The sequence below is a fragment of the Rhincodon typus genome, chromosome 13, assembly GCF_021869965.1.
Source record: "Rhincodon typus isolate 14 chromosome 13, sRhiTyp1.1, whole genome shotgun sequence".
Taxonomy (NCBI): domain Eukaryota; kingdom Metazoa; phylum Chordata; class Chondrichthyes; order Orectolobiformes; family Rhincodontidae; genus Rhincodon; species Rhincodon typus.
The window spans coordinates 33,227,048-33,240,444 of NC_063344.1; the positions used below are offsets into that span (position 1 = coordinate 33,227,048).

General features: G+C 40.1%; 1 protein-coding gene across 1 annotated transcript; it reads left to right on the plus strand.

Moving 5' to 3' along the window:
- Positions 1 to 1,115: 1,115 nt before the first annotated feature.
- Positions 1,116 to 12,706, plus strand: LOC109931699 (carboxypeptidase N subunit 2-like). Its single transcript, XM_020530962.2, has 2 exons — positions 1,116 to 1,905; positions 10,055 to 12,706. Exon 2 carries the CDS (start codon positions 10,059 to 10,061, stop codon positions 12,690 to 12,692), a length of 2,634 nt encoding a protein of 877 aa, XP_020386551.2. The 5' UTR covers positions 1,116 to 1,905; positions 10,055 to 10,058; the 3' UTR covers positions 12,693 to 12,706.
- The last annotated feature ends 691 nt before the right edge of the window (positions 12,707 to 13,397 follow it).

Genomic DNA, 13,397 nt, shown 5'->3' on the forward strand with positions numbered 1-13,397 from the left:
TTAAACCAGCAGACAAAGGAAGAGCCATCATCATATACTACAGACAACTACTGGTTGGCCGATCCAACCAAAGAACACAACCGTCAACTGAACTGAGTGGTCAAGACTTTTGATCCAATCCTTCAGAGTACCCTACGCACTCTCATCCCGCGTAAGGAGCTTCTACTGTCTTCCAAAGATTCACAACGGGACCCTGTGTGAAAACCTCTCTGCCTATGTTGTGGGCATCATGCAACCCATTGTACAGGGAAACCACAGCTTCTGTCGCAACGCTACAGATTTCTTAGAGAAACTCAGCAGCCACGGACCAGTTGAACCAGAAACATTCCTCATCACAGTGGACGTTTCGGCACTCTACACCCGCATCCCCCACGACGACGGCATCACTGCAACAGTCTCAGTGCTCAATACCAACAACTGCCAATTTCCAGTCAACATCCCACAACTTGTCTACTTCATCCTCGACCACAACGTCTTCACCTTCAACAACCAGTTGTTCATCCAGACACACGAAGAGTATGGGGGCCAGTTTTGCTCCGCAAAATGCCAACATTTTCATACACAGTTACGAACAGAACCTCCAACCAATGCTATATACCAGATACATTGATGGCATTTTCTTTCTCTGGATCGGCCAACATTATCTACCTCAGACACTGCAGAGATGTGTGCCCTGAGGCATGGTATATTAGTGAAACCATGCAGGCGCTACGACAATGAATGAATGGACATGGCGCAACTATCAACATTCAGAGATGTTCCGTCCCTGTGGGGGAGCACATTAATGGTCAAGGACATTCAGCCTCAAATCTTCAGGTAAACATCCTCCAAAGCAGACTTCGGGATACACAACAACTCAGAGTTGCCAAACAGAGGCTGATCGCCAAGTTCGGTCCCCATGAGGATGGCCTCAACAGAGCTCTTCAGTTCATGTAGCCCTCTCTCTCTCACATGCACACACACACACACACACACACACACACACACATACACACACACACACACACACACACACACAGAAACACACACAAAGTCTCACATTCTCTCTCCCTCACACAAACACGCTCTCTCTCACACATACGCAATCTCACACACACACACACACACACACACATTCTCTCCTTCACACACATACACTCTCCCTCTCTCTCACACACACACACACACACACATACGCACTCTCTCTCTCTCCTCCTCACACACAAACGCATTCTCTCTCCTTCACACATACACTCTCCCTCACACACACACACACACACACGCTCTCTCTGTCTCCCTCACACACATACACTCTCTCTCTCACACACCCACACCCACACACACACACACAAACACACACACATACGCACTCTCTCTCTCTCCCTCACACACAACAGGCAATAGACTGCATTTTACAGCTCATACCCTTCACAGTGAGGGGAAGGCGCCAGGGCATCAGGAAACTGGAAACTGCAACAGAACTCTGTCATTGCCTTTTTAACTCGGCCAAGGCATTTTTATTCAACTGTTAGGTCTCCCAGTCAATTGGACCTTGGCAATATGCTAACACATCATGGCCTTTTGACCTCGTTTTTAAGACAAAGACGTAAAAACTATCTGGAAAGGTGCTGCACTACATGAACCAAACAGGAAAACCAGTCGATCCCACCATAAGAGAAGGGAGAGAAAAAAGAACAACTTTTAACAGCAAAACATGAAGGTGCATAGATTAGATTGTGATATCTTTAGTTGCCAATGAGTTTATCAAACTAAGGGGTGTGGCAGCATACGTTGCAAATGAAGTGAACAACCTCATCACGAGTTTTCAGGCAGAGGATGATATACTCTTACTTTCTCAATCGTGTGGATCGTAATTGTAACAATGCCATTTGAATCATTTACTTAAGCACATTCCTCAGTAACAAGGTAAGTCTCATTGTAGAATATTAAAATGGATTAATGGTTGTTTTAAGTCTCTTCTTTGAGTTGAGTGGTTTAGAGCAAATAACTTTCTCAAATACAATCATAAATCAAATGCCACTTGTGTTGTTTTCAAAGTTTGCTTTCACCAAGAATATGACATCTTAAAAATTCTCAAGAAGACAGGATTTCCAATTTTTTGTTAATCAGCTGATAGAGTGCTGCCTTCAGTGATTGGTCACTTTAACAACTTATTTATCAGAAGAATGGATATTTGTACAAAGAAGACTGTTGAATATGATCTTGGATGTTGCTGGAATGAAGTTAGTGATATACGCCAAATAATTAGAATTTTCAGTTACCATAGTTCACCCGAACCTGTGTTCAATAATTAACTAAATTCTTCTTTTTAACTCCACGTTTGGTTGCATCTTGAATTTATGATGGAATCTATGAACTGGCATAAATACCACGCAAAGAGGTGTTAGTGTCCACAGCACTATTTATGACAGAACACCAGTAAAATATATAAAGAGCTGTGGTTTTCCTCATTGATATGATAAATAGAATTAGGATGGAAGGTATTTATGGGAAACTCTTGGAAGGTCTGTATAGATTTTCTCAGTGAGACAAGTTGTATCTTTGTGGAAAGAATTGAATTCCTTATTACATATAAACTTGCCTGTCTGCATGTATCGTCTCACCGAAAACTGGAAACACCTTTCATTTACTTATCCTATCAAAGCATTCTGTATTCTTAAAGGTCACAAATGATAGCATTTTGAAACCTTCTCTTTTCTACAGAAACGCGCTCCAGCCTGTTCAACCTTTCCTTACAGTTCTGGTCTCTATAACTTTCTTTGCACTTTACTAATAGTTCTCGCCTGCCTCTGTCCCTGCCTATCATCCTTAGTGTTTGCTGTGGCTCTGTCTGGTATAGTGCAGTCTTGTTGCTTGCACTGGTACCTAGAGCTTGAATTTCTCCAATTGGCAAGATTTCCTGTAATTAAATGAGAATTGTTCTGGCATTCCCAAAAGGCTCAGTGTGCTGAATGGCATACTCCTCCTATTTCTTATGACTGCAGCAATACAGTGCAGTTTTGCACAAGGTCAACACCACTAAATTGACCCTGGACAGTTCAAAACCAGCAGCTGCTCTTAAAGGGGAAGAACATTCTGGTTGCTACAGGTGCAGAACATGGCTGCGGAAGACTGGAAAAGTCTAAGCATTTAATTGATCATAAATGGTGGAATACAGCAAGCAGTGGGCTCTAGTTTTCTCTAATGCATTGCTGGAAGTTTTCATGTTAGAGCTGGACAGGAGGAGAGTTGTCTTCCATCTACATGGGATCAGGAGGCCTTCTAGTGAGGCACTATCACTGCCAATTCCATCATGATCTGTACGGGTCAGTGGACTTGGATGGGATGCAGCTAGAGGTTTAGCGATCTGAGATGCATGGTCAAAGACAGAGATTGCCACATACTTCCAAACGTAGCAATAACCTCTCACACTGTCTAATTTACCACCTCCCCTCTTCACGATCTATCAACATTCTTAATTCACTTTGACTCAGACTTCACATTCATACCTTCTCTGCAACAGTGTAAATTTATTGCTGCTGCAAACCACACACTCAGATTTTACAGCTTGTGAAATCTTCACAGCACTACTCTACGTAAGAGACCTGGCTGTAAGCTGAAGACATTTCAAGGTAATCCCTCTATACCCGTTCCAGTGAAACATGATATTTGAACTGCTGCTGCTTCCCCAGAAACCCTATGTTCTCATTTGCCCACGACATCATTGGTACACAGCTTCCGGCGTACATGATCACTAGTTAGTGCCAGTGTTAACCCTTTACTCGACACACCTACCGCATCTTTCTCTTATCTCCGCAAATTCTATACACACATCCTGTTATATATCACCCCATCAAATGTTTCTGTTTTTACACTATTAATCTTTGTGGTTACTTCACTAATCTCCCTGTTCTTGTACAGATTTGTCTGAAATTATCAAGGATCCATACTCTCCAAACTCATATTCATTCTTTGTTCTTTTTCTTCCCTTTCTCCTCTTCACTTCCCTTCTACTCCTGCTGGACTGCAACTTTTGTATGTTTTTGAATTAAGTGGATTTGCTTGACATTGTTGGCATGTGTTTTGTAGTTAGGAAGCTAAGTGTTTCTACAGTTTCAATGAAGATCTTCTTTTCCTGCTGTAGATAGTTACTGTGTATTTTTGCCAGTGTCAGTAGCAGTTTGATATTTTTCCCTGTATCTGCTCAGCAACAATATCATAACAGATCTGGGTCAGTCTGAATCCTTGGATCTCTGTTGGCACTTTTAAGTGTTCTTTGATATTTTGTAAAATGATTACTGCCTTATGATTGGCTTCAATCTAGGACTGCAATCCGAGAAGATTGTTGCTTGTGAAATATTCCATGTGGACACTTTGAGTTTATTCCTCAAAAATGCCCTTTAACAAATGCTCTTCCTTTATGAGACTGCAGTTCAGACTTGGTTTTATTAAAACAGCTTCAAATTAAAGAAATAATTTAACATTTTCCCAACTAGACTTACTGCCTGAAAACCACGTAACTACCCGCTTTGATGAACTTGATTGGGTTTCTAGATTCAATTCACTGAACTGCATCAACAGGGCACTCAGGGTCTTCTTGGTACAAATTTGGGTCTCACAAGGATTCTTTGCTGTCCAGGTCTTCGCTAAAGGAATGGCCACTGGCTGTAACTTCTACTGCCCACTTTCTGAGCATCTTTGGAATGTTCTCTGGCTTCAGCTAATGGAGTCACAGGGCAGGGGTCACATCACGCATTGAGGTTAGGTCAGGTCATACTAAGTTTACCCATCCTCTTTTCAAGATATGATTACTCCATGTTGCTAAGAATTCTGACCAAAACTGAGGAATACACGAACGTAATGTCTTTCAATATTGTTCTGGCTGAGCACCTCTTAATGACTTTTGGGTCATAACGACTCTCCCATTGTTAAGGACGACCACCTCTGTTCATAATGCAAGTTAGGCCTAGGTTGGTCCTTGTTGGATTTTGACTTGTGGGAACCTTACCCTGATTGCATTCCATCAGGCCTTGCTTGCAGAAACTGTTTCTAGTCAATTTGATATCGGGCCCAGTTGGGCCCATTGGCCACCACACAGAGAATTTGTTGCATGCCCAGGTTATTGCAAGCGCTTCTTTTTCCAAACCACGATCTCAATTTGGTTCTAATGAAGGACCTTGATGCATTGTCAACCAGTCTTCTTTTACCATTCTTTAAAGTCCAGACCAAGACTACTCCCAGTCTGGTGATACAGTGGCACTACAATAGTAATAGCTGAGGATTATGGTGAGCCAGGATCAAAATTTACTTATTGTTACTGTTTTCAGCACCTTTCATACTCCTGCAAAAAGGTTGTATCAGACATTCATTGATTTGAGTTGAGTATATTTAAAAAATGCTCACATTATTGACCATTCCCATGAGCATCAGTAGTTCTGTGACATTCCTATGGTTTTTGTTTCCTGTGGATCAACAGTGATTTCTGTTTCTTGGACTAAGTGCCAAACATGTGCTGGAGCATTCAATAATGAGTGAAAAACTTTCTCCAGTCGAGCCATTCTATTGATCCTGAACAACTTAGTGTAAGAATAATTGAACAGGGGAGAGCTAATTTCAATGTGGCAAGAATGGAGCTGGGCCAAGTGAACTGGAATGAAAGGTTGGCTGGACTATAGTTAAAAATGGGGTACTTCAAGTAAGAGATGGTTCAGTTACAGTTAAGTTTATTTTCCCTCAAAAGGGAAAGGTAGGACAAGCAAGGTCAGAGCTCCCGAGATGAAAAGGAGATAGAAATTAAGATGCTAAAAGAGGAGAGTGATGAGTTAGAGGTCATGGTACATGTTGGTCTGAATGATATGGGCAAGTGAGGAATGAGGTCTTGCATCAAGAATTCAGGGAGCTAGACAGTAGATTATAAAATAGGTCCTCATTGGTTCTAATCACTGTATTACTCCCTGTGCCATGTGCTAGTGATTTTAGAAATAGGCAAATAGGACAGATGAACGCCTGGTTCAAGAGTTGGTGCAAGAAGAAGGTGTTTAAATTTGTGGATCGCTGGGACTTTTTTTGGGGAAGGTGGGATGTGTATAAATGGGACAGTCTGCACCTGAACCACATTGGGACCAACATCCTTTCAGGTGGATTTGCTAGTACTGTTGGGAGGTGTTTAAACTAGTGTTGCGGGGGAGGGGGACACAGAATATTGATGAAACAGAGGCACATCATGCTACAGGAAAGGAAGCAAGTCAGTGAGTGCAGCCATGTTGAATGTCAAATGAATAAGTTAAGGCTGGATGATCTTTAATTCGAGGTGTGTAATAGGTAAAACTGATGGCTTAATGGCATGGATTAACACATGGAAGTATGATATTGTTGCCATCACAGAAACTTGGTTGAGGGAAGGGCTGATGGGCAACTCAACATTCCAGGGTACAAGATCTTTAGGCAAGACAGAGGAAGGTATAAAAAGGGATAGTCACAGTGTTAAGGGTTTCAAGCGGCCAGATTTATTGAAGTGTATCCGGGGTTAATTTTATATCAATATGTTGAAGGCCCAATAAGAGACAGCGAAGTGTTTGACGTGTCAGTAGGGGAACATTTTAACAATAGCAAGCACAATATGGCATGGATTAAATTTGTTCCGGACAAGAAAAAAGATGCCCTGCAAAAGATGGTTTTGAATTGAGGGTGGGTAGATTTAATTAAAATAAAGGAGCACTTGGTCATAGTAGACTGGGAACAAATCTTTGTTGTTAAGTCTACAGGAGACCAATGGGGGCGGTGGCATTCAGAAAGGAGCTTGGCAGCGTACAGGTCCAGCATGTACCCGTTGGAGAGAAATGTAGGAGCAATGAGTTCAGAAAACCCTGGGTATCTAGGACAATTCAGGACTGGATAAGAAAGATGAGAGTGGCTATTAGCAGGTCCAAAGAGAGGAATTCAGCTGTGGCCCTCGGGGAATACAGGATCTTCAGGAGGGGGCTGACGAAAACAATTACAAGAGCAAAAGGGGGCATGAAAAATAACCTGTTAACAGGATTGCAGAGAATCCTAAGATATTTTATAAACACATTAAAGGGAAGAAGCTAACCAGGGAAAGATTAAGGCCCATTAGAGAACAAGGGAGCAACCTGTGTGTGAAGTTGCAAGATATTGGAAGAGTCTAGGCCCAAAAAGTCAGCTTTCCTAGTCCTCTGATGCTGCTTGGCCTGTTGTGTTCATCCAGCTCTACACCTTGTTATCTCAGATATTGGAAGAGTTTTCAATTAATACATCTCTTCAGTGTTCACTCTGGGGAAGCAGAACGTATGAACAGAATTCAGGAAAAGTGACTGTGAGATACTTGCTCAGTTTGACATATGAAATGAGCATGCATTGCAGTCTCTGTTAGGCTTAAAAACAGACAAATCCCCTGGCCCAGATGAATTATATGCCAGGGTCTCTGACAGAAACTTTTAATTCCTTACTGGTCGCAAGGGAATTGCCAGAGAATTGGAGAATGTCAAGTGTGGTTCTACCTTTTAAGAAGGGTGGTTTAGAAGAACCAGGAAATTAGAGTCCAGTGAGTCTCATGTCAGGGGTGGGGGATCTATTGGAGATAATTCTGAATGAGTGAATTAATAAACACTTGGAAAGTCATGGGTTAATTAGGGATAGTCATGCTTAACAAATTTGTCAGAATGTTTTGAAAATGTGATCAAGTGTGTTGATGAGGGAAGTTCAGTTTATGTAGATTGCATGTATTTGAGCAAAGCTTGTGATTAGTTCCCACATAGGAGACTGATTGAGAAGGTTAAAGCACATGGAATAGAGAGAAACTTGGTGAGATAGATCAGAAACCTGCCCAGTGATAGGCCACAAAGGAAAGTGGTAGAAGGCTGTTTGAGTGACGGAAGTCTGGTATCCAGCGATGTACTACCAAGATCAATACTGGGACCCTTATTGTTTGTTATATACTTAAATGATTTAAATGAAAATGTGGGTGAATGTAAAGCAAATTTGCAGACAACACCAGGATTGGTAGAGAAAACAGAAATTGCTGGAAAATCTCGACAAGTCTGCAAGTATCTGTGAAGAGGAATCAGAGTAAACATTTCAGGTCTGTTGACCCTTCCTCAGATTGGTAGAGTGGTTAATAGTGAAGAAGATGGTTGTAGGTGACAGGAAGATATAGATGGGTTGGTCAGATGGGTGACTCAGAGGGAGCTTGGGGTAATTATTCACAGATCGCTGAAGTCGGCAGAGCACATGATTAGGATCATAAGGCATATGAGACATTTGCTTTCATCAGCTGTGCCATAGAGTATAGGAGCAAGGAGGAAATGTTGGAGTTGTACAGAGTATTTGTCAGGCCACAGCTGGAGTACTGTGCGTTCTGGTCACCTCACGACACGAGGGACGTGATAGCACTAGAGGGGGTACACTAGGATGTTTCCTGGAATGGAGAATTTGAGCTATAAGGTGAGACTAAACAGGCTCAGATTGTATCCTTTAGAGCAAAGAAGAATCAGAGGGTTCAGGATTGAGGTGTATAAGATTTTTAAGGGATATGGGCAACTTGAAGAGAGAGCATCTGTTCTGCTTAGTTGAGGAGTCAATCACGAGATGGCATAGATTGAGGGTAAGGTGCAGGAGATCAGAGGGGATTTGCAAAAAAAAACTTCTTCATTCAGTGAGTGGTGGAATCTGGAATGCACTGCCTGGGAAGTTGGTGGGGGCCGGAAAATATTTTTAAAAATATTTGAATGAGTACATCGAATATCACAACATTCAAGGATATGGGACAAGACTAGGAAATTGGGTTTAGCACACTGTTACTGGTAGTTATGTGGTGCAGACTTGATGGGCTGAAGGGCTTTTTTGACGCTGTATGAATCTATGAATTTATAAGAGACACAAAGTGAAGTTATGATATGTGTCAGGTAAAAAAAAATTACATAGAGAACAATCCGAATGCAAAATGATCAGAACCAATTTGAAAAAGCCAGTCATAGAAGCAAAGAGGGATTATGAGAAATGACTAGCAGTTCGAAAGAACATATCTGTTACTTTTGGTAAATGTTTGACTGTGGACTGAAATGGAAAAGGACTGTTTTAAATTCCAAGATTTATTGAAGGAAAATCAATCACCTTATATCTCCTGCAAGCAAGTGAATGCAGTTGGAGAAGAGGGTGATAAGCAGAATTTCTTGAAAACCAGGAGGACCATCTGAGCAAACACACCTCTACCCATAGACCTTTCTTTTCCTGTCCATCAGTGTGTATGGGGGAATTTATAAGCGGATTAGAAATTAAATGAGGAGAGATATATTTTGATGATTATTTCTTGACTGTTGTTGAAGTTGAAGTATTTTTTCATTCACATGAGTTGTGTTTGTAGATGATGGACAGGAATCAGGAGATGTGTTCATGCTGTAAAATTCCATATCTGAGCTGCTCTTGGAGAGATGGTATTTATACGGCTAGTCCAGTTACTGATAACCTCAGGATACTGAGGGTGATTGAATCAGTGACAGTCATGGTATTGAATATAAAGGCTCATGGTTAGATTCCAGTGTGTTGGTCATTACCTGGCAGATGTGTGGAATGAATCTTACTTAGCCAGTGTCCAGACTGGTGCATGTGGGTACAAGATGCTTCAGTATCTGAGGAGTTGTGTCTGAACACTGTTAATCATCAGGAAACTTCTTTAAGTACCACTGATGGTTACTATTTCTGCTTCAGAGCACATATTCAGCCCTACATGCTTAGTGGAAGATGTGACCTGAGACTGTAAATTTGAAAATAGTGGTTCAAAAATGACATGTGATTTAAACGTTAATTGACACAATGTGCATGAGATTTGTTGATGCTCTGTTGGTACCACATGCCAAAACTCTTTGACAAGGAGTTGAACTTTGCAGTTTCTCGCTGGTATAACTTTGAGTATGATCATCAAAGTAATATCATGCTCTCTTCTTAAAAGCATTAAAAATGTGATTTATGATGAACATAATTTTCTATTCTTTTTGTGGTTTGCTCAATAAATTGAAAGTATTTACTTCATAAATCTTCTTTTTCTTATTTTGTTTTGCAGGAAAATGACTTGGATACAGTTCTTGAGCTTTCTATTCTTTACTGAACTGTGTGGTTTGGCCAATTCCACTTCTAAGTGTGACTTTCATTCAGGTGTCTTGTTCTGTAGTGGGAAATTCATAACTGAAATTCCAGCAATTATACCATCAAATACAACTCGTTTAACGTTTTTGACCACCAACATTTCTATAGTAAGAGCTGGAGACCTTCAGAATTATTCAGCTTCACTAACAATGCTTGCATTTAATGAGAATTGTATACGTAAAATAGAAATTGGAGCTCTGGATGGTCTCACTAACCTGACCCACCTTGAGATAACAGGTAATCCATTGAAAAGATTGAGCAATGAAATTTTTGACCACCTTCTGCTAATGGAAAACCTCTACCTGTCTGAAAACAAGATCAATATCCTGGATAATGGATTATTTGATAAGCTTGCCAATTTGGTTGAGCTGCGGTTGTTTGATAATGAAATAGAAGTCCTTCCTGATCAGATATTTGACAAACTTACACAGCTTAAAACACTGCAGTTGGCTAAAAATCAGATAAGCAATCTTCCTTGGGGAATATTTGATAAACTTTCCAAACTCAAATCCCTCAAACTTTACCAAAATCAGATCACTGATCTCCAGGAAGGTATTTTTGATAACCTTCCTGAATTAGTGGAACTTTCTTTGGGAAATAATAATGTGACACATCTCCCACCTGGAATCTTTTCCAAACTGCTTAACTTACAGAAACTATATTTGAACAACAACCAAATCACAGAGCTTCCACCTGGTCTTTTACGTAATTTGACTAAAATATCTAAATTGAAACTCGATTCTAACATGCTCTCAAATCTTCCTACTGGTTTATTTGGATTAACACCAAATCTTATTGAACTTTCACTGACTAAAAACAAACTAATCACTATTCCTGATGATATGTTCAGTAAACTGCCTAATTTGAAAACTCTGATATTGAGCGAGAACCAGATTACTCATCTTCCAAAGAAAGCTTTCAATGGCCTTGAGAAATTAACTCAACTTGACCTGAAAAAAAATCAACTGGTTACCTTAGACAAAGACATTTTTAAAAACTTACACAATTTGAGAAAGCTTGACCTTAATTTAAATCAATTATCTAATATACCTCATGGAATATTTGATAATTTGGGAAATCTGGCTTCATCTGGACTCAGCCTGTTGGGTAATTCTTTGGTATGTGACTGTCACTTATTGTACTTTAGAAATTGGTTGAAGTCTCATGCAAAGAAAGTAAAATCATATACTGCGATGCAGTGTTTTATGCCTGGTAGTTGTCTTGCAAGTAATATTCACTCTTTAAGGGAAGAAGAACTGATCTGCTTACCTACAACAGAGAAAAGCACCACTGCAGAAATTTCAACTTCTACCACAGCCATGTTGACATCTACTGATATTAGCACAATTACTACGGAACTAACGACAGAACAGCTCAGCACCAGAGAAATTTCAACTTCTAGTGTGACCACTCGGGTATCTACCCCCATTTCCACAATAACAACAGGGTTCACAACAGAGCAAAGCAGTACTTTAGTGGCATCAACTGCATCCATGACAACATCATCAGCCTCCACTAGCATGACAACTGAATTATTAACAGAAGTATTAACGACCACAGAGGTTCCAGTCCCAGCAGTGACTCCATTATTATCAACGTCTTATGCAACTACATCAGAACAGACAACAACTCCAGAAATTTCAACTTCTTCTGTTACTACTTATGTATCTACTCCAATTTCCACAATAACAACAGTGATCACAACAGAACAGAGCAGCACTTTGGTGACATCTACTTCATCCATGACGACATCAACAGCTCTTAATATCATCACAAGTGAATCAACAACACAACTATTAACTTCTGCAGAGATTCCAACTCCAACTGTGACTCCATTTCTATTGACCCCCTTTACTACAACAACAGCAACAACAACAAAACTGACCACGACTCCAGAAATTTCAACTACTGTCGAGACTACATTATTTTCTAGTCCCAGTATTGCAATAACAACGGAACAGAGCACTACTCCAGAAATTATAACTTCTGCTACAGCAAGTGTGAGTACAGCCACAACAATGATTTTTACTACTACCAGCATAACATCCAAGCTATCGCCATCTTTTCTGGTTCTTATTCCTTGGTCATCCACAGTACCCTGGAGCACATCACTGGAGACTGAGATTAAACAGGAAGTGGGTTCACCTACCAATCCTACTGTGGATACAACACACCAGTCCACATTAGTTCCACAGGTAGAAACATCTACCATATCAACCCCAACAACTCTTACTACATACACTCCAGGAAGTCCAACTGGCAATGAGTCAATGCAGCCAAGAAATACATCAAATTCACTTTTCAGTTTGACTCCCACCCAGGCATTTGTTGGTAAAAGTGCAATCCCACTGCCTTTTGCAAGAGAAACAATGGTTTCCAATGAAAGAGGAACATGCAGGTTAATAGCATCATTATATCTAACACTACTACTGTTTCAAATAATCTTCACATCCATTCTTCTGTGGTTTGTATATAACATTTACAATTCACTTTTCCATGGAATGACAAATAGGATTTCAATTAGATTAATTAAGTTTCAAGAAAACAATAAATAATTTAACGACAAAAAGTTTGCTGTTTAGTCTTCAAAATTCTTTCCAATATAATTTTGTTACATTATACTCGGCATGCAAAACCAATTTGACAATTGCTTTATTGGAACAGCAGCACGCTATTGTATCATATTGATTTAATAAAAATGTACAAAAGAGGTAATGTATTGGAGATTTTTCTCCACATTTTGAGGAATAAGTTAGAAAATTCTATATTTACATGAATTCGCAAGACACAGAATTCCAACAAAGCCAACAGCAGAGAACCAGGCCGTCAACCAAACTAGGCCACTCTGTTGTTTATGCTCCACATACAAACATTCTATTTACCCAATCTGAGTCTTTCAGCAGACTTCATTTTGTTATGTCTTTTTGACAGGACTTAAGCTACTGGCCCCAAAACACAGCTTGTTGTGACAAATTCCACATTTTAGCCATTCACTGAAAGCAATATTTGCTTCTCATCCCACATTTAGATTTATCAATACTGTTTTCTTTATATGGTCCCTAGTTTTATGTTCCCACCAGCGATACCAAAATCTTCGCACTGACTCAATATATTTTCTACTACAAGATTCTCTCCCATCACTTTGTTTAAGCAATTATCACTGATTTCCAGATGTTTTGGCTAAAACAAAGTTGTGTTCACTTTACTGGAGGGTTTGTCACTCAAGGCCTAGTGAGATCTCGGCAGCGTATCTTTCTAAA

What these genes read in the sequence shown, in the direction of transcription:
- LOC109931699 (XM_020530962.2), top strand. Translation starts at nt 10,059, where the DNA reads ATGACTTGGATACAGTTCTTGAGCTTTCTATTCTTTACTGAACTGTGT.